At 40.3% G+C, this 20757-nt stretch overlaps 1 protein-coding gene across 2 annotated transcripts; it reads right to left on the minus strand.

Annotated features, from left to right (window-relative positions):
- Nucleotides 1–13839: 13839 nt before the first annotated feature.
- Nucleotides 13840–20460, minus strand: mrpl46 (mitochondrial ribosomal protein L46). Of its 2 annotated transcripts, none has more exons than XM_073464653.1 (4): nt 20200–20460; nt 18685–18886; nt 18129–18299; nt 13840–14226 (listed from the first exon to the last, which is right to left on the minus strand). In XM_073464653.1, the coding sequence occupies exons 1-4, from the start codon at nt 20458–20460 to the stop codon at nt 13982–13984; spliced, it is 879 nt and encodes a 292-aa protein (XP_073320754.1). In that variant the 3' UTR covers nt 13840–13981. The 2 variants fall into 2 exon arrangements, with proteins under 2 accessions (XP_073320754.1, XP_073320753.1); XM_073464652.1 differs by having other exon boundaries at nt 13840–14229.
- Between the last annotated feature and the right edge of the window lie 297 nt (nt 20461–20757).

Raw genomic sequence — 20757 nt, forward strand, 5'->3', positions numbered from 1 at the left:
GCACACCGCCATAAAATAAAACTGCTTCTATTTCATGATTTATCCAACACTGCTAAGTTGCAGTCCGAACTGGTAAGAAAAACTGTAATAACTACATAGAAATAGCAATTTTTCGCTGATGGTCTTGTTATATTGGTCATGTGGATTCAGCAGTTTAAATTTCTTTGTAATACGTTTAAATTTTAGTTATAATATAACTATAATATATTGGCTGTACAGTAAACATCAGCATTTTACTAATTGCTGATCAGCTCGTCATGAACCCCTTCATTTGAATCAGGTGTGTTGGAGCAGCGAACATCTAAAACATGCAGAGCACCCAGGAACAAGACTGGAAAAAACTGGATTAGACAGTCGACAGAAAATTAATCAGCACACAAGGAGTTTTAAACTGCTTATGAAACAGTCTCTATTTAATACTGATGCCTCTATACGACCTACGTAAGCAAACGAGACCCTCAGCGAGAAGATCATTTATTTTTATTTTCGATTTTCTTAACACCTACCACCGAGTCTCCGTGCAGACTGGAAGAGCCTGTGTTTACATTTTCCCAGGCAAACTTACAGTGAGTAGTATGTCAGCGTGTTCAGAAGAAGCAGGAGGAGATTTTTCCTTAGATCATTTTATTTTTCACATTATATTTTGTGGATTTGATGGTGGCAACACTTTTGTCTACAGGGGCCTCCGAAATCAACTAAATATCAAAGTTACTTGTAGCTTTTAATGTTGAGTGTTGATCAGCCAGAACAAGACATTACATCAGGCTCTGAGAAACTGTATTTGGCATTTTTAACAGCTTGTTCTGATGTTTAACAGACCAAACAATTAATCAGTTAATCAAGAAAATACAATGCAGATTAATTCATCGTGAAAACAATCATTGTTTACAGCCAGATTTACAGATTTACTGTGTTGTGTTGTACTGTGATTCTTCGATTGTATTTTCTTATTTTCTGTTTCTTTTCAGTTTCCAGATATTTTTTTCATTTCCTTGAAAATTGCAATATCCAGCAAAAACAACAGGCTGAGTTTAAATGTATCTGTGTGATCACAAAACCCTCGAGGGATTGACTTTGCGTTCCTCTGAACTATCAGGTGCATCATAAAAGTCCTCTTTCATGTATTATTCACAACAAATCACACCTTTCTTCTCGTGACTCTGATGACTCTTACATGACCTTGTTGACTCAGACGTGACCCTAAAGGTGTAAACAACCCACGGAGATGAAAATACATGAGCGGAAACTAAACATTTTTTAGTGATTCCTCACAAGAAAGAGGCTGTAGTGCAGCGGTAGTTCAACAGGCAGACAGCATTAAAATTGGTCTGCTACGCCGACTGCCACCATGCATGCAGTATGCAACACAGTCGAACGCAGTCCCTGAGGCCCTTCCTATCAAAAGCGCTGTGTCTTTTATCATTGCAGAAATGTTCAGCAGCACTTGAAGGAAAGATACAGATGACTCCTCCGTCTGGGGAGCAGCGCGCCGTGCTGTTTGCAGTCTCCGTTAACGATGACGGCACCGTCTTACATGATCCTCAGTGCCACCGTCTCTGCTAACAACCTTCCGGACTTTGACTTTCCTACCTTTCTGCCAGATGTTTGGCCCTGCTGCAGCAGCTGTTGTCCCTCTGATCCCAGGGGACATGGACGGGCGCTGCTGCCAAAGCCGAGCCGTTCAGAGATCCCTCAGGGACCATTGATCGTCATCAGAAAAGGTCTTTGGAAGGGGACTCGCCCCTTCACAGGCCACTGCCAGCAGATTATCCACACCAGTCAATGAACATTCTGCATGTGAGAGCATGTGTGAAGGTTTCCTTTTTTCTATTTATACATATCTAAACACCACTAATGTGATTCAGCTGAATCATTTGATTTTGTGTCAGCGGTTTTTCCACATTTGTAGCTCTTTGATCACGTTGAAATCCAACAGCTCTGTCTCCTCGTTATACTTTATTATACGGTATTGAACCAGTGAACTTGTTCCAGCCTGACTTCCATATGCTACCACTGACCTGGAGGTGTGATGATGCTCCAGTCCAGCTGGTGGTTGGTGGTGAACCTCTGACCCCAGCAACCAATCAGACGGCCTGTAGGCTGAAAGGAGAGGAGGGGGGGTGCACTGCAAGGTGGTGATGGTGATGGAGCAAGTCGGGGTCAGTAAAGGGATCGTCTGTACTGTGACACCATGCCATCTTACTGCACAGTAAGGAAGTGACCTTAACCCTCCTGCTGTCCATTCACACTCTTTCTTTCACTCACCCCGCCTCCAAACCCAGACATCCCATTTGTCATCCATCCATCCATCCTCCACCCCCACCCCCACCACCCAACACACACAACTGTCTGTTTTGTCTGTTTTGGATTGACGGCTCCCAGGGAAGGGGGGAAGGATCTGGGGTGATACGAAGGAGGTGGCGGATCCAGACAGTCAGAAGAGGGGAGGAGGACTCACCCTGCAGGCCGGAGGTCTGCCTGCCAGACACAGTATGAACGGATCTGCGTGTGTGTGTGTGTGTGTTTGCAAAAGCCAGTTTGTGTGTTGATGGGGGTGAGGAAAAAAGGAAGGAAGGAGAGGACGGTTGGATAGGAAAATAAATAAGAAAAGCAAGAAACAAATAAAATGTATGTACTAAGCCATCTGTTGCTATAATGTATAAATGACGATGTATACTTTATATTTGTATATAAAATATAAAATACATCACATATGCAGGGTTTACAACATCACAACCCAAGAAACAAATTCAAAAATCTATGATATATTTATACTGAAAATGATTGACACAGCTTTGGATGGAGGGATGGGAAGGAGGGAGGCGAGAAGGAAGGATAGACGGAGGTGTGGAGGACTAAAGCTTCCTCCTGCAGCGTGGAGACTGGGACAGGAGGAAGCAGGAGGAGCGTCTGCCATCTCCAACTGTTCCATCCCAACGACATCGCACACAATCTCTCGCTCGTCCTTAATGCATGCAGATTCACTCGGGCTAGACTTACACAAAGCAGGAACAGCCAAAAGTGAAATATGAAACATTTAATCTGATGATTTAATAGGTTGCTTCTGCTAAAGATACAGCATCACAGTACACTAACTCTGTCGCATATAAATCATCTCCCATAAATTCACATTCACGCATAAATTCACACATTTACATTTGTCCACATTAAGCTCAACCATTTGAAAAAATATGCGTTTTATATGTTAGGAAATATGGTCCAGAAAACGTCCCAGTTATCACCATGAAATAAGCTTGCATATGTTTCCTCTATGAAGCGTTGGATCATTACAGTGCTGTGACCTCTGCCTCTTCACCCCGCACAGCTTGTTTTAAATACATATTGCTTTGTCTGTCACTCTGCCTGAAGATTTATTACTGGTGATGTTTATGGTACACATCAGTGTATTTTATATGATAAGGCTGGGTGGCTCTTCCCTGGAAGAGAGACGTGATACTCACTGGTATCTTTTTATCTATAAAGCCTTTACTGGAAAATTACCATATTACCTTTGAGAGCTGCTTCATCTCTCAGATGGGCTTTATCAGACTGGCTCTACCGACTGGCTCTTGCTTGGAAAGACTGTTTTTAATGTAAGCAAAACATTATATACATATATATATTTATATATATAAATACAGCACCTCTTTAATATCAATACACTATTACCTAGGAATGTGATCTCAAACCACCCTACCTTTACTTTTAATTGTTTTGCATAGCTGTATTTTTTACTATTAAATTATCTTCCATAATTGCAATGTTTTACATATTTTATTTTGCATTAATTATCTTAATTCATATATCAAATTATCTTCCATAATCTGAAAGTTTTAAATATCTTTTTATAAGATCATTGTGGCATTGCCTTTTCTTTGTTAGTAGCCTATATCTCTTTGTTAATGTTTTTCCTTTTCTTTGATTTAAATTGTCTATGTCATTGTAAATGAGGGTCACCCCTCAATGATCTTTTGTGTATGAATAAACATTGGATCAATGGATGATTAAATGAAAAAAACCGACAGTGTAACTTTTGCTGAACCGCAGCCACTGTGGCAACAAGTTATAATTACGGGATCATGGCACATTTAATTTGCCTTTGTTACTTCTGCCAAGGAGGTTATGTTTTCATCCGTGTCCATTTGTTTGTTGGTCGGTTGGTTGGTTTTCCAGCAGGATTACACAAAAACTACTTAACAGATATTCATGAAACTTAGAAGGAGCATGAATAGACCGCATTAACTTTTGGTGCAGATCCAGATAGAGACGGATCCAAGAATCTTTTTCCACTTTCTTTAACATTGTGAGATACAGCGTTTTTTTGGCATTTTGGTTAATTTCTCAGGGAATAATGCATTGATCTTGATGAAAAATCAGACGTATTAAGGTGGCTGGTATCTATGAGTGAATACAACTTGATGTGGATCCTGTGGATTAGGCTTGATTGAATTAAAGTGGACTGTTAGGCCATGGCTGAGGTATGCACTCTACTGTGTGGCATTCTAGTTTCCCCTCGGTTTGGTTTTTATGCGACCGACCGGAGAATGTGACTTTATGCAAGAGTGCCCCGTGTCAGTGCCTCTCTCCGCTCCGCTAACAGAGAGCAACAGTGGTTAACGTTATTTTAGAAATGAAGTCAGCTAACAACCACAACACAGAAGCCCCTTTAACAATGGATGTGACAAGGATTGCTCATAGTGACAAACTCACTGACCCAAATGCTAATAGCAGAAAACTGTTTTCAGCAAGATGTGTGTGCTACCTCCCAGCACCAAACTACACACAGGTAAGCCGTTAGCTGGTGAACAAAGTGGAGCATTTAGCAGCTAGCAAGCCAGATATTTCCTTTAGCACTCGATTAAGAGTAGACCAGAGCTAAAAGACGAGTAATTGTTGGATATACATTCACCAGCTGGACAAAAATACAAACAGGAATTCATGCTAATTGCTCTGGACCTGCTTGGTGTGTACATCAACTATATGTGAACAATTGGTTTACTTTGACAACATGTCAATGTGGGCTAGTGTTTAGCTCGTTTCTGCCATCCTTGGGTCCAAAAAAATGGCATTTTTGAAGACATCAATATGTTAACATGCAGTTTAACAGAATCTGTTTAGTGAATTTGCTCATTAATACCAGTTACACAACAGCTAGCTAAAGTTTGCTAACTTTAGCCAACACTAGAGAGTATCGACACGAGCAAGGGTGATTTTTATTGCTCATGAATTCAACGATGTATGTGTGAGAGAGACGGCTTTCAATGGATACATCGCCTTGTATGAAATGTTTAGTTCAACCAAAGTACAAATAACATCTTTTGTAACTTACATCAGTGTAAGCATTAACATCTGAAGCTTCTGTAGCCATGCTAATGCAATGGAGCTAAGCTGATTTCGCTTGTAGATTCAAAATACTGTAAAAAAAACGTAAAAGTCAAAAGGTGTATTTTTAGGAACAAAATCGTCAGGCTTCACTTTAAACTTTCCTCTGTAGTATAGCCTATAGTTTAGAAGCAAACTGCAATATAGGCTTTATTATTTTTTCTTTTATTTACAGTGAAGCTGGTAGGGGTCATACTCCCCTAAATGACACCAAGGACTTTATATCTAGAAAGAGTAACTCTACGTTGACTGTCTGGTTCTGATTGGAGATGAAGATGTTTTTATAGCCAGTGGAGAGACAGAAATCACCGCTCTGCCACAGGGCAGGCCCTAGCGAGAGCAATGGGTCACCATAAAATACAGCTCCTCCTCCTCCTCCTGTCTGCCACCCTGGCTGTTAGAAAGCCCTCAGCGACGCAGCAGGTACTGCATTTGTTGCATTTTCTCTGAGCACTGCCACCCTTAAAGAGTCTCATGGTAGAGATACTGTGCTCTGAGGTTGTAAAACTGGCGACTGGGGTAGACGTAGTGGGTTCTGGGACTCTGTACGCAGTGTTGGGGTAGTACTGCACTGATATAAACAGCATTTCAAGAAAGTTTAATATCTCCCTGGTGAAGCATCTTACCATCAAAGTATTCATGTTTTCCTTCACAGTTTTTTTTAGCCTTATCTGCAGGCCTGGCCTTTAACGTTTTAAAGGCCTTAAAAACATCTCGAGCAGCTTCTTACTCTGAGCCATGGGATCCCACATCTACACAAATATAGAACAGCTTTGGCTATTTCACATGAGAATTTCTTTATTTGTGTTTTTTGTCTGTGCTTATCTCACCAGTTTTGAGCCGGAGCACAGTGCACCAGTCAGGGTTTAGCAACATTTGACAACAGTTGAGGGGTTGTAGGCTTTTTAACCGGACTGTGATCAAAACCACACCCACACTGTCCTAATGAAGCAGATTGGGTTTATGAGTGTTAATTCGAGCTAGTGTGAGGCAGAAGTGTTAATTCTCTTAATCAGTAATATTACTTTAACACATCCTCGTATCCAAACGACTGAATAGGTCAATTGACAGTGACTCCCATACTACATATATCACTATTCCTAAAACAACATGACTGTTGCAGTGTACCGGTGACAGGTACCAGGTCGCAGAAAATCCACTTGGTTAGGTTCAGGCACTCAAAATACTTGGTTAGGTTTAGGTACCAAAACTGCTTGGTTAGGTTTAAGCAGGAAAACTACTTGGTTAGGTTTAGTAGGGCCGATCACTCCCCTGGTGCCCCCGTGTTAAAAAAACACAGTGAAAGTGCCCTCTTCCAGTGGACAAAACGTGGTGAAGTGCCCTCTTATCACAACTTTCTGCGTGCTGGTGCTCCACCGCATCCAGTTGGTGCCCTTTTATATCTTTTTCGCCCCTTCCCCCTCCCTCAAACATCCTGAGTCTACCACTGGTGCTGGGTTAGTATTCTGTATTTCTGTACTTACTTTACTGCTGTTTGCACCATCTGCAGACATGCTAAACTGCATTAGGTTTCACTGGTACTTAGTGTATGCAATGACAATCTAATATAATAAAATGACTGTGCTTACTGTAGGTGGTAGGAACACTGGTGAGTGAAATGTAGTTACCAAAAAAGCAAAAGTCCCTTGGCAGACTTCTGTTTCAGAGTGTGCAGCTGAATAAAGGCGAAGTAGGATGTGGCTGAAAGCGTGTGTGCTTAGCTGACTGTCACTGAATGATTAAGGGTAAGAAATATAGTGCACTGCTGCTGGCACTGCATGGTGGGAGAGGGGAACTAAGGAGGGTGGTGGTTAAGGCGCTTAATGTGGTCCGGCTCAGTCGGTATCCAGAAGCCTTCCTTGGAGCTGCACTCCTTTACCTGCATGTTTCTGTGCTTCATTGTGTGTTACATAAAGAGTCTTAATAAGCTTCTTTATCTAATGTTTTGGTAAGCTGCGCTGAACGACTGGCCTGCTTACAATCCTCCTCAGTCATAAGACATTAGCATAAAATAAAAAAGGCAACTTTCTGTGTGTAAACACAGTTGAGGAGGGTGTTGTGCACTATTTCTCATGGGAGCGGAGATGTGGAGCTGTCCTTTAATCTCACTAAGTCAGGTTGACTCCAGACAGAGCTGCCATGTTTCCTACAGATGGCTGCTGTCTTCTTGAGCCAGACTTTGTTTATAAGCACAGATGACACTGACAGGTCAGAGTGGAGAAGTTTGACTGTGTGCTCTGTTGCTCTGAGCTCACTTCCACTGCCCTGCCAAACTGCTGCCAAAGTGTTTAGATTTCGTCTGTATAGTATATTTTCATAAATATTCATAGAGGACATGTTTTGCAATATAAGAACATAATGCTGCATCTACCAACAGCGTCACTGAAGAGGAAAGTCTACCATATGGCAGAGGCTTTTACCGCGATAGTGCCCGACAGTGCCATAAGTGAGAGTACTATTATTAGCACAGGTCACCCTAATGGAGCTGAGCCCCTCAGCTTGGCAGTGCCTTCCTCTGTGCAATGAACTTCAAAGGATCACAAGAATAAGGTTAAAAAATTCAGTGGCTGCTTTAAAATCAGTTTGAAATCCTGAGTGAGAATGAGGCCAGTGTGAATGTGACAGCGTAGCAGGGTAGTAACATCCTCCTCTATACATGCAAGCGTCTCCAAAGCTGCAGCAGGGCTTGAGAGGAGGCCATCAGCCGCCTCACACTCGGCATTTACTGTTTCTCTTTTACCCTTTTCAGTGGCGAAAAACTACGAGACCTTTGTGTTGACATTTGTTATCCCGGTGCTATCATGTGCTATCTAATTGGATGAAGAGGTAGACTGTGGGGCAGCCTCTGGCAGGAGGAGGAGGTGAGATGCTTTCCTGAACTGAAGTCGTGATCTACCTCTGCCTCAACCTGTTTAGGTTTTGGCATCAGCAGGTCTGTACCTTTGTATGATAGCTGATTAACATGTACGAGTGTGCATGTACAAGCTCTCTGTGTAATTTATGCTTGGAGATATAAACTTAAAATAAATTGTTCTTAAAAATTGAGAAAAACATTTGAATTCATTTCTACACTTATTTTACACAATCATTTTAATGAGAGGTGTGCAATATGGATTTTTTTTTTCAGCCATACTGATAATGACCTGCTTCTCGAATACAGATAAGATAACCAATAATTTCACAATTCTATATTTTAAAAATAAGTTTATACTCTGTAATTTATGCACACCTGAGGGTAAAAAAAGGCTCAGATTCAGATGTTGTGAGCGAAGACGGACGATTTATATATTCCACAAGTCTGATAAGATTTGTTGTGTTAAAACTCACAGACTTCTGCAACATCTACTGCCCGTCTGACCGTCCTGGGAGAGGGATCCCCCCTCTGTGGATCTTCCTGAGGTTTCCTAAAGCCCACTGTGGCAATGTGATTGTGATTTTGGGCGATATAAATAAAAATTGATTTGATTTGATTTGGTTCCTCCCTCCTCTCAGAACACTTGCGGAACATTCACATCATTTCTTCTTCTCCTCCTTCTTCTTCTGTGGTATCTGGCAGATCGCAAAAAACAACTTCAAAGGTGCACACTGCCACCCATCCGTGTGTAGATGCTGCGCTTGTTAAACCATTGAAAGCAATTTGGCTAAATATTATCGTCGCTATTTGTCGGCTAGAATTGATCAATACCGATAAATAGCTGATAGTACCAATTACACAATACTGGGAAACAGTCTCCCGTGGCTCCAGAAGGAGATGTCTCAAGTAACCCTGGTGGTGTCATAGTGACACCGAGAGTTTATCAGAACAAGTTGATAAGAAAAGCCGCTATCACAAACTTTGGCATGGAGGTCGAAAAAACGTGAGCATTTAGGCAGGGGAAGTCTACCACAAGATGCTACTGAGTTGCAGTGTTTTTGGAGCATGACCCAGAATTGGGACTAAAATTCTCCGTCTCTGCTGCTTCATTTTTGACCGTCCTGCTTTTACCCCAACCGATTTAAGAAAGGGCAATACTATATTGCTGGACTGTGCCTTTATCTACTTGTGAGAGACAGTCCTAAAGGGTCTGGACAAAGAACTCTCTTCCTTTTAAAGAGTACTCAAGGGGTTCAATATCACACTTTCATAAAGTTGGTGAAGGATGGTTAAAAATTGTAATTTCAATGACATTTCTCACAGTCAAAGCAGAACTCCCCATGACTATTATAACTTAATATATGGAACTGAGTTCCTCTTTAACATTCATCTATCCTGTGTTTATTATTATTATTTCACACCACGAGCTGCCCAGCAACCAGCCTTCTCTTGTGCCTTGCTCAAGGGCACCTTGACACAGTTTTTAAATGGAGGGGAGAGAAACACACGGCCACATACAACTCAGATGATTCAGAAGTTACAATGGTAACACTTTATAATAATTATCATCAATAAATGTTTATTGATGAATTACACAGTATTAATTAACCATTTACAAAGTATTACAAACATCAGTTGCAACTTAACGATAAACAATTGCTTAATAAATGGTTTATAAAGTTTTAGCTAGACATTTACACTTTATTAATGGTGGTTCTTATAAAGTGTTACCCGACTAACCTTTCAGGCTCCTTCCCTCCAAACTGGGTAAAAACACTTTCATTGGACTCCCCATGGACATGAAGGCAGCTGTTGCTCTTTTTGTTCCTGTGATTACACCTTGATTTGACGTCAGGTACCAGAGCTGCGCTGAGGGCAGCAGGGGGCCATCGTCAGCCGGCTGAGTAGTAAGTGGTCCTGTGTGCAAACCGAGAAGCTAGAAATGGCCTGTATTAGCTCGCCCTGACCTTCACATCTCACATCTCAACTGATGGATCAAGCCTGCGAACTTGGAAAATAAAGATGGGGAAAAAAAGCTAATGCAAAAGTCTACGACATTAACTGTTGTCCCAGCAGGCATGACTAGAAAGAACAGGCTGATTGCTGAGAATGGGTCGGAAACATCAGAATGCTCTTACCTAAGACGAATTATCAAAGCCATATTCCACAGGAACATTAGCCTGCTATGATGGATATTTTCAGTAAGAGGAAGAGGAAGCCAAGTTGATCAGAAAAGCTCTCTCTGCAGTCCCCCTCTGAGGTCACCACACAGGCATAATTACACAGCGCCTCACAGTGCTCCTCTGTGGCCGGTGTGCAAACACTGCCATCTATTGTTAAATGATGAGAACGTGCCTGCTGCTGGAGCTTAACAGTTCACCTCGAGCAGGCATGACAGGCCCACACAGTTCAGCATTAAGTGTGCACTCCAAACAGCAGCAATAACATTCGGTGTTCAGTTTTCAGTGCTCCATGTGTTCTCATTAACTGCTGCAGCTCTAAAAGACCAAAACAACTCACAGCAAGAGCCCTTCTGATCTAATTTCAGTTTAAACTCATATTATTATTATTTTATTCCCCTTTTTTACCATGGCTGGTGAGGTGCTATGTGTTTGTGGTCCACTAAGGTATACAGCCTTAAAGGATAAGTTCACCCAAAAATGAAAATTCAGTCATGATCTCCTCACCCCCACACAGATGGAAAGTTGGGTGAAGTTTCATAGTCCACTAAACATTTCTGGAGCTTTACAGCAAAACAATGTTGCAGCATTCTCATAAACAACAGAAGCAGATGAGGACTTGTTTTAAAACGTCAAAAAGAAATCTATTCAATTCAATTCAAAAAACTTTATTTGTCCCCGGGGGGCAATTTAAGGCACATGGAGTAGTTGTACACAGACACAAACAAGTCAGCATGTTCAAACAAGTTAGTACCTGGAAAAGATAAATACAAATCAAATAAAGAATAAAATAGACTAAATAAACTAAGTAAGATATTTACAGTATTGACATGAGGTGCAAAGTAGCATTGAGGTAGGTTGGGTTGTGCATGAAGAAGCAGCAATCTAGAAAAGTATAAAATGGCTCCATACAGCTCACCCAGTGTAATCCAAGTCCCTGGAAGCCCCAGAACCAACAGTGATTTGAAATCTTCACTATAGCCTCTACGCTAAAAGCGTAAAAAGCTGGCACCCCATCTGGTGTGTGTGCACAAGCTCAACCGCATGTTGAGGGTGTAAAAAGAACGTCTTTTCAAATCAAGTTGTGATTTGGGGGCTTCAGAGGACCTGGATTATTTTTTATTTTTCTAAACATTGAAATCAAGTCCCCATCTACTTCAGTTGTTTAAGAGAATGCTGCAACACTGTTTTGCTGTGAAGCTCCAGGAATGTTTTGTAGACTACAGTAGAAACTTCACAAGACTTTCCATTGGCATGGAGGTGAGTAGATAATGACTGATATTTTTATTTTTAGGTGAACTTATCCTTTAAAGAAACAGTCTTAAAGTTTCCTAGACTTAGACTTAAGAGTCACCTAAAAATATTCTTCTGCTTAGTAGAAGTACCTGTCATCGAAGTCTAAGTGTGATACTTCAGTGCTGACTGACTGCTAGGTGAAAATAAGAACTCAAAATATGTCCGCCTGAAATACCCCCACTCAAGCACTTAATCAGCCAATAACAGGCCTCCAAAATGTCATGCCATGGCTGCATCAAATCAATTATCACAGCTTCATACACATCCTGTCCTGACTGGACCCATCATGCATTCTATTACATGCTTCAGTATATTGAGGCAGTCAAGAGGAAAGCTTATATAAGATCATTTCTGCTTCATCATGTGTGGGTATTGTTGTGGACAGGCCTCTGTACTCAATCGTCATTCTCAACTGCTTCTGCTTTTATTCTTACAATCAAGAAAACGCAGCATTAATGAAATTCCTAACAGTCCTTTTTCACAGCAAATATTTTGACATTTCGTGAAAGTCAAGGCAAAGGTACATTTAATTACATTAGTAATGCTGCTTCCACTTATGTGAGCCAGTCCCTGGGTCCTGGTATTGTGCCTGTTGGCTCAGTGGAATATCTTGCTGGATTGAGGCCATTGTTAATGTTATTAATTACACCTGTGGCTTTTTTCTGCTATGACAAGTCAGAATGTCAGTTGTGAAAAAGGTCTATTGTTAGGACCTGTAGTGTGAACACACTGTATACTAAAGACCTGCTGAGAAAGAGCATGTAGTAAAGAAAAGCTCTTTTGAAGTCAACCAGGATTTAACATGAATTTGATTAAAGGGGCACTGTGTAGGTTTGGAGAAGAAATTCAAGCTCAGATTTTTTATATTTTCAATTTTAATGATGTAATAATACAAACTCAGAAATATTTATCTTTTCCTGGTGAATAAACAAGCTGTTCTCAGAGGAAAATAAGGTCCGCAGAACACTGTTTGAAGCTAGAAAGGTGGCAGGGTCCGCCAAATTTAAACAAAGTAAAACAGTATGAAATTGTGTCGTCCTTTACATTGTCAACATGAGTGGAGAGGAAATGTGTTTTCTAAGCTTCTCTTCTGTTTCATCTATCATGTTTTATTATATTGAAGATTACAAAAAATGCATTCTGGGTAGTCTTGCTCATGACAAGGTGTGTATGACTTTGCAATAGCAAACTAAAACTCTAAAGCCTGTTCATGTGTGTACACACATGTAGATATGGATATATGTGTACATGTGTGTAACATGTGTGCCATTGGACAGGAACACTTTATCTACCTCACGATTCGCTCCTTAATGCGACTATAATGCTTAAACGACAACAGGAAGCCTTTCTACCTCTGCAAAGGAGGTTCATGTTTTCACTGTTCATCGGTTGGTTGGTTTGTCAGCAGGATTACCCAGAAACTACTGAACGGATTTTCTTGAAACTTGGATGAAGGATGGGTCCTGGCCCAGAATAGACCCCATCCACTTTTGGTGCGGGTCCGGATAAAGGGGCAGTTCCAGGTATTTTTTTCTCACTTTCCTTCACATTGCGACATAGGGTTTGTTTGTTTGTTTTACTTTTTTGTTATATCCTCAAGCAATAATGAATGAATCTTGATAAAAAGAAAAATTTAAAATCAGGTGTATGGACTATGCTTTTGTAATCTTTTCTTCTTTTCCTTTCCTTAAGTGTTGTCTTGCATTGTCTTCTGTCTCTGTAATGTATTCAAATGTACCTCTTTGTAATCCTTTTACCCTTTTATGCCTACTTTTAATATGAATATTTTAAAGGGGCTCTATGCAATAATTTGTTGCAATTTTCATGTATTCATAATTTTTTTTATTGGACATATGTAAGCAGATTATGCCTTGACGTCTCTCTCAGTTCCATGTACAATCCAGCGGTTAATTTGTTTAAGTTGTTTAATGCTTTAAGATTCGCTTTCAATTTTACATGACCAGTTTCCAGCACGACAAAGTTCTACAGAGCCGCTTTAATCATAAATCAATGTTTAGGACCAATTTTATTAAAATCATGGAAGTTTTACAGTGGATATCACTTGGTAATGTAAAGTGCAGGTGAGCTCTGAGAGTTCTGCTAACTTAAAAACCACAATTCACAAAGTTAGTTTGGAAAAACAATTTATTTATACACATATATTGAATGAAAGAGCATTTTATGATACAGGACGACAGACAAGTGACAAGGGTAACTTTCTGAGCCTCATAAATATGGTTCTGTAAGTCAGTGTCCCTGTCTTTGTGCATCACAGTTCGAGGATGAATCGTTCGACCTTCATCATGTACGCTGGCTTCAGGTAGCGCTGCAGCTCACTTTTCTTCAGCCACAGCAAAGAAGGGTTTTGGGCTGCGGGGGGCCCGCTGTCTGACAGAACGGCTTTGAAGAAGAACACCTTTATTCCGACCGAGCTCTCGGTCCGCGCCGCTTTGGGCAGTTTGTACTTGTACACTCCACAGGGGGCGTTGCCGAGGAAAGTCGCCTTGAAACCAGCTGCTGAGGGGAAGAACATGTTGTGAGTTAATTCATCTGGAGACAAAAGGTGAGCTTAAGTGCAGATGTTCCCAAAATTTAATGCGGTCGTACTACTTACTCGCATAATTAAGTGTGGCATTACCCCAATGCTCTGTTTCTCATTCAATGCTGTGACAACAACACACTTTTCTCAATTAAGTTCTAATCCAATCTTGTGTCATCTAAATCACATGCTCCCTGTTGGCTCAACATGCAGGCTGAGGCAGCACTGTGACCATGTTAGAGATTCAATTCCCACCGAGTCCGGCTATATTAAAAATGGATTGGCTCCTGCTACTGTAAAACACTTTAAATAAAACCCTCTTCCATCTGACACACGTTAATGTCAAGTGGAAAGTCTAATGGGGAGTGATTGATGGAGTTGGCACATTAATAGTTCATGAGCAGTGTTGTGAAACAGTTTAAGATAGTCAGTCACAGGCTATTTATTCAGAGAGCTTAAAGGCTTGATTTCCATCGGATGCAGAAAGAAAAAAAAGAGGAGAGACAGTTAACAGCTAATGTTAAATTTCTTGTGCGAGGGATCATTATCAAATCCCTGGAACATTTGTTCCATGTTTTGCCAGCCGTGACCCCAGAGTGTCTTCCTGTCATTATCTTACTCTTGAAGTCTAATCCACAGAGGACACCAGCGGACGTCTAAGTGGATATGACAACTACTCCTGAACTACCAGGGGAATTTGATTGGTAAAACGCTGCGTATATAAATGAATCGTTGCTCGCAGGCTTTCGAATGATTCGACCCTCTTGTTGTCGTTAATATGGATGATTGTACTGAAATACCACACAGCTATTTTAGATAAGATCGCATTAAACTTAAATGATCCAGAGGATAAAAGTGGGTCATTGCAGCAGAAGAGATGAGAGTGTAGATACAGCCATAATGCAGCAAATGGAGCATGTTGACAATAATACAACCTATAACAGCACCTTATATTCTGCCGTAAGCTATGGTCTTGAGGTTAATTGAAATACATTATAAACAATTTTCTCTACCTTCCTCACACTTCAATATGCTCATTCTGGTTTTTTCATTCTATTTTATTTACCGTTAATTTTCTCCAAAAGAGATGCGAGAACAGAAGTAACTCTTCTATTGATGAAAATAAAAAAAAACATTATCTATAATCATGAATCAGGCCTCTACCAGTGGAGCTAAATTTTAAGTAGTGTTAGTGCATTGATAACAGAGACATGTAGCTCTTTTTGCAACACAATAACCCATTCCAAAATAATGCACTGACATAAATACAGGAATTAGTATTCAGTGTGCGTTTTCTGTTTGTCTGTTTGAAGAATCCCCAAGAGCATCGTCTCTCTTCTTATGAAACCAAACATGCACCCTTGTATTTCAGAGATGTCATGTTTTGCTATATTTTACAGTTACATGGAAATCTACACTGTATTCTCCCTCTGTCTGGAACACTCCGTTTTAGCTACTGTCTCTTTAAGGCCCCCCCTCCTGAATACCCAGTCTGCTCTGATTGGTCAGCTCACACACACATGAGCCAGCACTGCTAACAACAACAGAGCAGCTAAATCAATTCTTACGCACCAAACTAGCTGCTAGGCATAAATGATACAAACGTGTGACGTAGTGTGATGTCAGAAAGTCACAGAATTAAAGGCGGGACTACTGACGAGGCGTTTCAGGAGCAGCGTTTTCTGTGGGAGAGAGGAGCTTCTGTTGGTGCAGACTTTGACCATTTTAACTTTTAAGATGATTTACCTATATAACACACTGAAGGAAAGAAAGAAAAATGAAAAGTGAGGAACCTTTAAGCAATGTGAAAATGTTGATATATTTAAAAAGAACCAAAATACACTACCGCTCAAAAGTTTGGGGTCACTTTGAAATTTCCTTATTTTTTCAAAGAAAGACACAATTTTATTCCATCAAAATTACACTAAAATTGATTATAAATAAAGCCTCGATATTGTAAATGTGGTAAATGACCATTTTAGCTGGAATTGGCTCATTTTTAATAATCGGTGAGCAGAGGACCATCTTCAGTAACCATCACTCTTGTGGTCCAAGGGCCCATTGTGTTAGCTAATCCAAGTCTGTCGTGTTTAAAGGTCCTATTTGTAAGAAAAGCTGATTTTTATGTCTCATTCCTAACTTGTCAAATACTGACGCTTTGGGATTGTAGGTCGGGTTGGACAGCATCCCTATGCGTCAGTGTTTGACGAGTTGGGAGTAAGACTCAAAAATCAACTTTTCTTACAAATAGGATCTTTAAAAGGCTAATTGGTCTTTAGAAAACCCTTGTGCAAATATGTTAGTACAGCTGCAAACTGTTGTGCTGATTAAGGAAGCAATAAAATTGGCCTTCCTTAGGCTAGTCGAGTGTTTGAAGCATCAGCATTTGTGGGTTCGATTTTAGTCTCAGAATGGCCAGAAAAAAAGATTACTGCTCTGAAACTAATTAGTTTATTCTCGTTCTGAGAAATAAATGCTTCTCTATACGAGAAAAAACTAAAGATCTCAAACGATGGTGTGTACTACTTCCTTCAAAGAATGAGTAGAAAGAGAAAAAAACTATCAACGTCAACAGCGGAGAGGTGACTCCAGGATGCTGGCCTTCTAGGCAGAGTGGCAAAGCCACATCTGAGAATAACTAACAAAAGGAAAAGATCATGATGGGCAGAGACACTGGACAAACTGAGACTAGAGAAAGTGTTATGGACAGAAGAATTTAAGTTTGAGGTGTTTGGATCACATTTGTGAGACAGAACAAATGAAAAGATATTGGAGGAGTGCTGGATGTGGGATCTGGGGTAAAGTGGCAGCTTTGTTCGAGGTTAAAGGGATCTTAAAGGGATCTTAAAGGGATCTTGAATAAGAAAGGCCATCACTCCATTTTTTAACACCATACCATACTCTGTGGACGGCAGTTCATGGGAGCCAACTTCATCCTACAACAGGATAATGACCCACAGCACAGCTCCAAACTATGAAAATCTACTAAGAGAAGAAGCAGTCAGCTGGTATTCTGTCTTAAATGAAGTGGCCAGTGCTGTCACCAGACCTCAACCATACTGATTGTTGCAAATGGACGATTGTTTGACGAAAGCAAAGTTTGAAGGACAAAATTATTATTTCTAGTAAAAATAATTTTTTCTAACCTTGTCAGTGTCTTCACTACAGTTTCTATTCATTTGGCAACTCATATGACGGATTCAATTTTGAGTTTTAATGGAAAATTATTTTATTATTTTTTGGGTGAACACAATCTTTTGAGTGGCCTTGTATTTTAGAGTAGAGCAGGTCACTCCTGCTGAGGATAAATAGCTCTGGGATACAAGCATGGAATACTGTTTACCGGCCAATATCAGTTATACGTTATTGGCCGATCACAGATATATCTTATCAGCCTATATGTTGTCCGATATGCGCTGCTTTTCGGTGATTAAAAATTAATAGTAATAATTAATTAATTCCCAGTGAAGTTGACTTTTTTCATTGCTTTTATGTCATTTTGGATAATAAAGTTTATTTCTAAACTGTTAAGTATCCTGATGCCATTTCACATCTTTGTCACAAGTGTTCCGTAAATACATTTGAGGGATCCTTGCAAAAAATGTTTATATTACACAAATATATATTGGCCACTTTATATTACACATAGATAGATATATAGATATATATAAGATATAATGTAAATTAGCTGATATAACGATATAAGAAATGATTTTACTCCCTAGTATTGGTAGTTATCAGTCCAGAAAATCGAGTATCAGTCGGGCTCTAGTAAATGAAAATGGAAGGTAGGGAGGTAGGTAGAGGGAATCAAAATATTAGCAGCTTCATTTACACATGACTTCTACCAACATTTAAAAGGTCATGTTGGTGTTACCTGGCAGGGAAGCGACGGCTCTCTCGGCCGTCTGCCGCAGCGTTTCTCCCTCCTGCCACTGAGTCTGAGGCAGCAGCCACAGCTTCTGCCCGCCGACCTCCTGCTCGGCCAGAAGGAGCAGCGAGTTGGCCAGGCAGCGCTTCGGTGAGGTCAGCTCCTTATCTACATCAGCTAAACAAGAGACAGGACCATCAGACGCTTCACAACAGCTACATCTCTCTGTGAAACTGTCAAGCAAAATCTACACAAACACTGGAAATGTCACGGGGAATAAAATGCAAATTGGGAGTGCTGGAGCGAGTAGATTTTCTGAATGTCAAAAAAATAATATAAGTCTCTTTCCTCTCTGGTAATTTACTTTACATCGAGATGTATGTGACGCCTTCAGATTATCTTTTTTTTCTTTCTGTCCTACTTGATTAATGATTGGAGCAAGACAAAAGGCTGAACACTCTAATGTATTTTATCAGGCACACTTATATTAGTTATGGATATTTTCATACAGTGTATATTCTGCTTTACTTGTTCAAACATTTTGTCCATTTCCCATACTGACCTTTGACCCTCGGCGCTGGCTGGAAGCTCTTCAGCTTCTGCTCCCAGGAGTCTTCCAGGTCCTGAGCCAACATGATGTCCTGGTCCCCTTGGCCATCCTCTTCGTCCGAGTCATAGTCGTCTGCCTGCTTGCGACTCATTCTCTCAGCGTCCTCCAGCAGCTGCAGCTCGTGGTCCGACAGCATGCTTTTCTCCTGCTCCATCTGAAATCAAGCCACAGCGCGTCTGATGTTTGTGAAGGAACAAAGTGACTGTGATCTACCTCATTACCCTCTGTAGCTCGACATTATTCCACCACTTATGTCACAATATGTGTTTACAGTGTGTCTACAGCTGCATAAAATGTGAAGAAGAACAAAGCACAACAAAAAGACATAATGTTTATCATAATTTTAAATTACTTAAGGGTGATTTTCATCACTCGTATGATGATTTAGTAACAAAGGGATATAATCACCACCATAATATGTGTAAAAGCTTATTGTTATTTCCTGTTGTTTCATATGCTGTATATGCCCTTTATTTTTTGTTTAAGGACCTCATCTACTACTATTTGTACACACCTTCAATCTCTGGTAATAACAAAGAAGCAATTCAAGTGGAAGTGACCAAGTATGTGAGATAAGCCCCCAACTACGATGCTTGTAAACTTACGGAATTCAAATGTTATGAGAATAAACTTCATGGTAATATGTCGAGCCGATCAAAATTCTGTTTTTCTAATAATTTGCGTTACATCTCAATTTGAGACTGACTGAAGAAACTTTTGCCATTCACTCAGGAAACAGATATATTGCCATATTTCCTTTCAGAAATTTATTTATTTATTAATTTATTATACTATTTTAATCCCACAAGGGGAAATTCTTTTTAGAAACAGACATTATTCAAATAAAAAGGAATCAGATTGATGCCTGCACAGTGTTAATTGATGTACAGCCTATCAAGCAGACAGATTACACAGCAATGGCAGAACTTCTCAGTCCCTTATGAAGTATAAAAGAAATGAGAGGTTTCAATATTGTTTATTGCACAACCTCTTGCAATATATGGATGGTCTCTATAAACTGAACATCCTGTCCAGACATCTTAGGTGGATTGCTAACAGTATGTCAAATTAAAGAGCCTCCCTGAATAATCTTAAAACCACATTTTACTAGTTATGACTTATAAACAACATAAACTGCACATTCCCAGATTGAAAGTCAGGTGTTACACTGGATTGTGTGACCCACTTGACCTGATTTATATTTACCACTACATGTTTGTATCACTGTCACACAATATATGTTTTATAAGTGTTAACAAAATCGGTGCCTCCATAGTTTTTAGAAGGATACGTAAACCATAGGTCGATAGAGCACTTCATCTGTCAACCTTTCCTTCTTCAGCATCGCAGATCATGAGATGGAACTGATTTCAAAGTGTAAATGTGGGATAGTTTGCCTCATATAGTTGCTAAAACCCGTTTTGATAATCACTGTTAACGCTTCTTTTTAGTACTGAATAAACGCACCTGGTGCAATAATTGTTTGAACTGCTCCTCTATGGGGCTGCAGTCCGCTGTAATGACCGGAAGCCTCTGCAGACACACCGCTGCCATCAAAGTCCAAGGAGAACTCGCTCTTTCCGTCACATTTTTAGTCTGCAGAACCGTCCGACAAACAGAAGTGCTAGAAAACGGACGAGTCGCCGTGTTCACGATCGCTGTCCGGCTAAAACTAGACAAAAACTGTAAGAGAGACCGACTCGCCATCCTTCTACAGGGCGCAGCCATTTTCTTCTGTTGCATTCACTGTATGTGCATAAAAATAGTGACGCTGGCAACTACTCATGAAAACAGCCTAGAAGTGTGATTTTCAACCACGTTGTTCCCTAGGTTGTGCCAAAATGGAAGATAAAAACATTTTTATTCCCCGATGTAAATTTTTTTCTTTTCATTATTTCATGTATGGTAGATTTATTGTTACTTGAGGGCTGGAAGCGAGAATTCAACGGAGTTATTCAAATTTACGAGGATTTACAAAGCACTTGAAGGCAGCATGTTTCTAGTCTACCCACAATTCTGTGCAGG

The sequence above is a fragment of the Pagrus major genome, chromosome 4, assembly GCF_040436345.1.
Source record: "Pagrus major chromosome 4, Pma_NU_1.0".
NCBI lineage: Eukaryota > Metazoa > Chordata > Actinopteri > Spariformes > Sparidae > Pagrus > Pagrus major.

Coding starts and splice junctions, on each gene's coding strand:
- mrpl46 (XM_073464652.1), bottom strand. CDS start 20,460: ATGGCTGCGCCCTGTAGAAGGATGGCGAGTCGGTCTCTCTTACAGTTT. Junction 18,887..20,199: donor TCAAACAATTATTGCACCAG/GTGCGTTTATTC, acceptor GCTTGATTTCAG/ATGGAGCAGGAGAAAAGCAT. Junction 18,300..18,684: donor GCCAGCGCCGAGGGTCAAAG/GTCAGTATGGGA, acceptor TCTCTTGTTTAG/CTGATGTAGATAAGGAGCTG.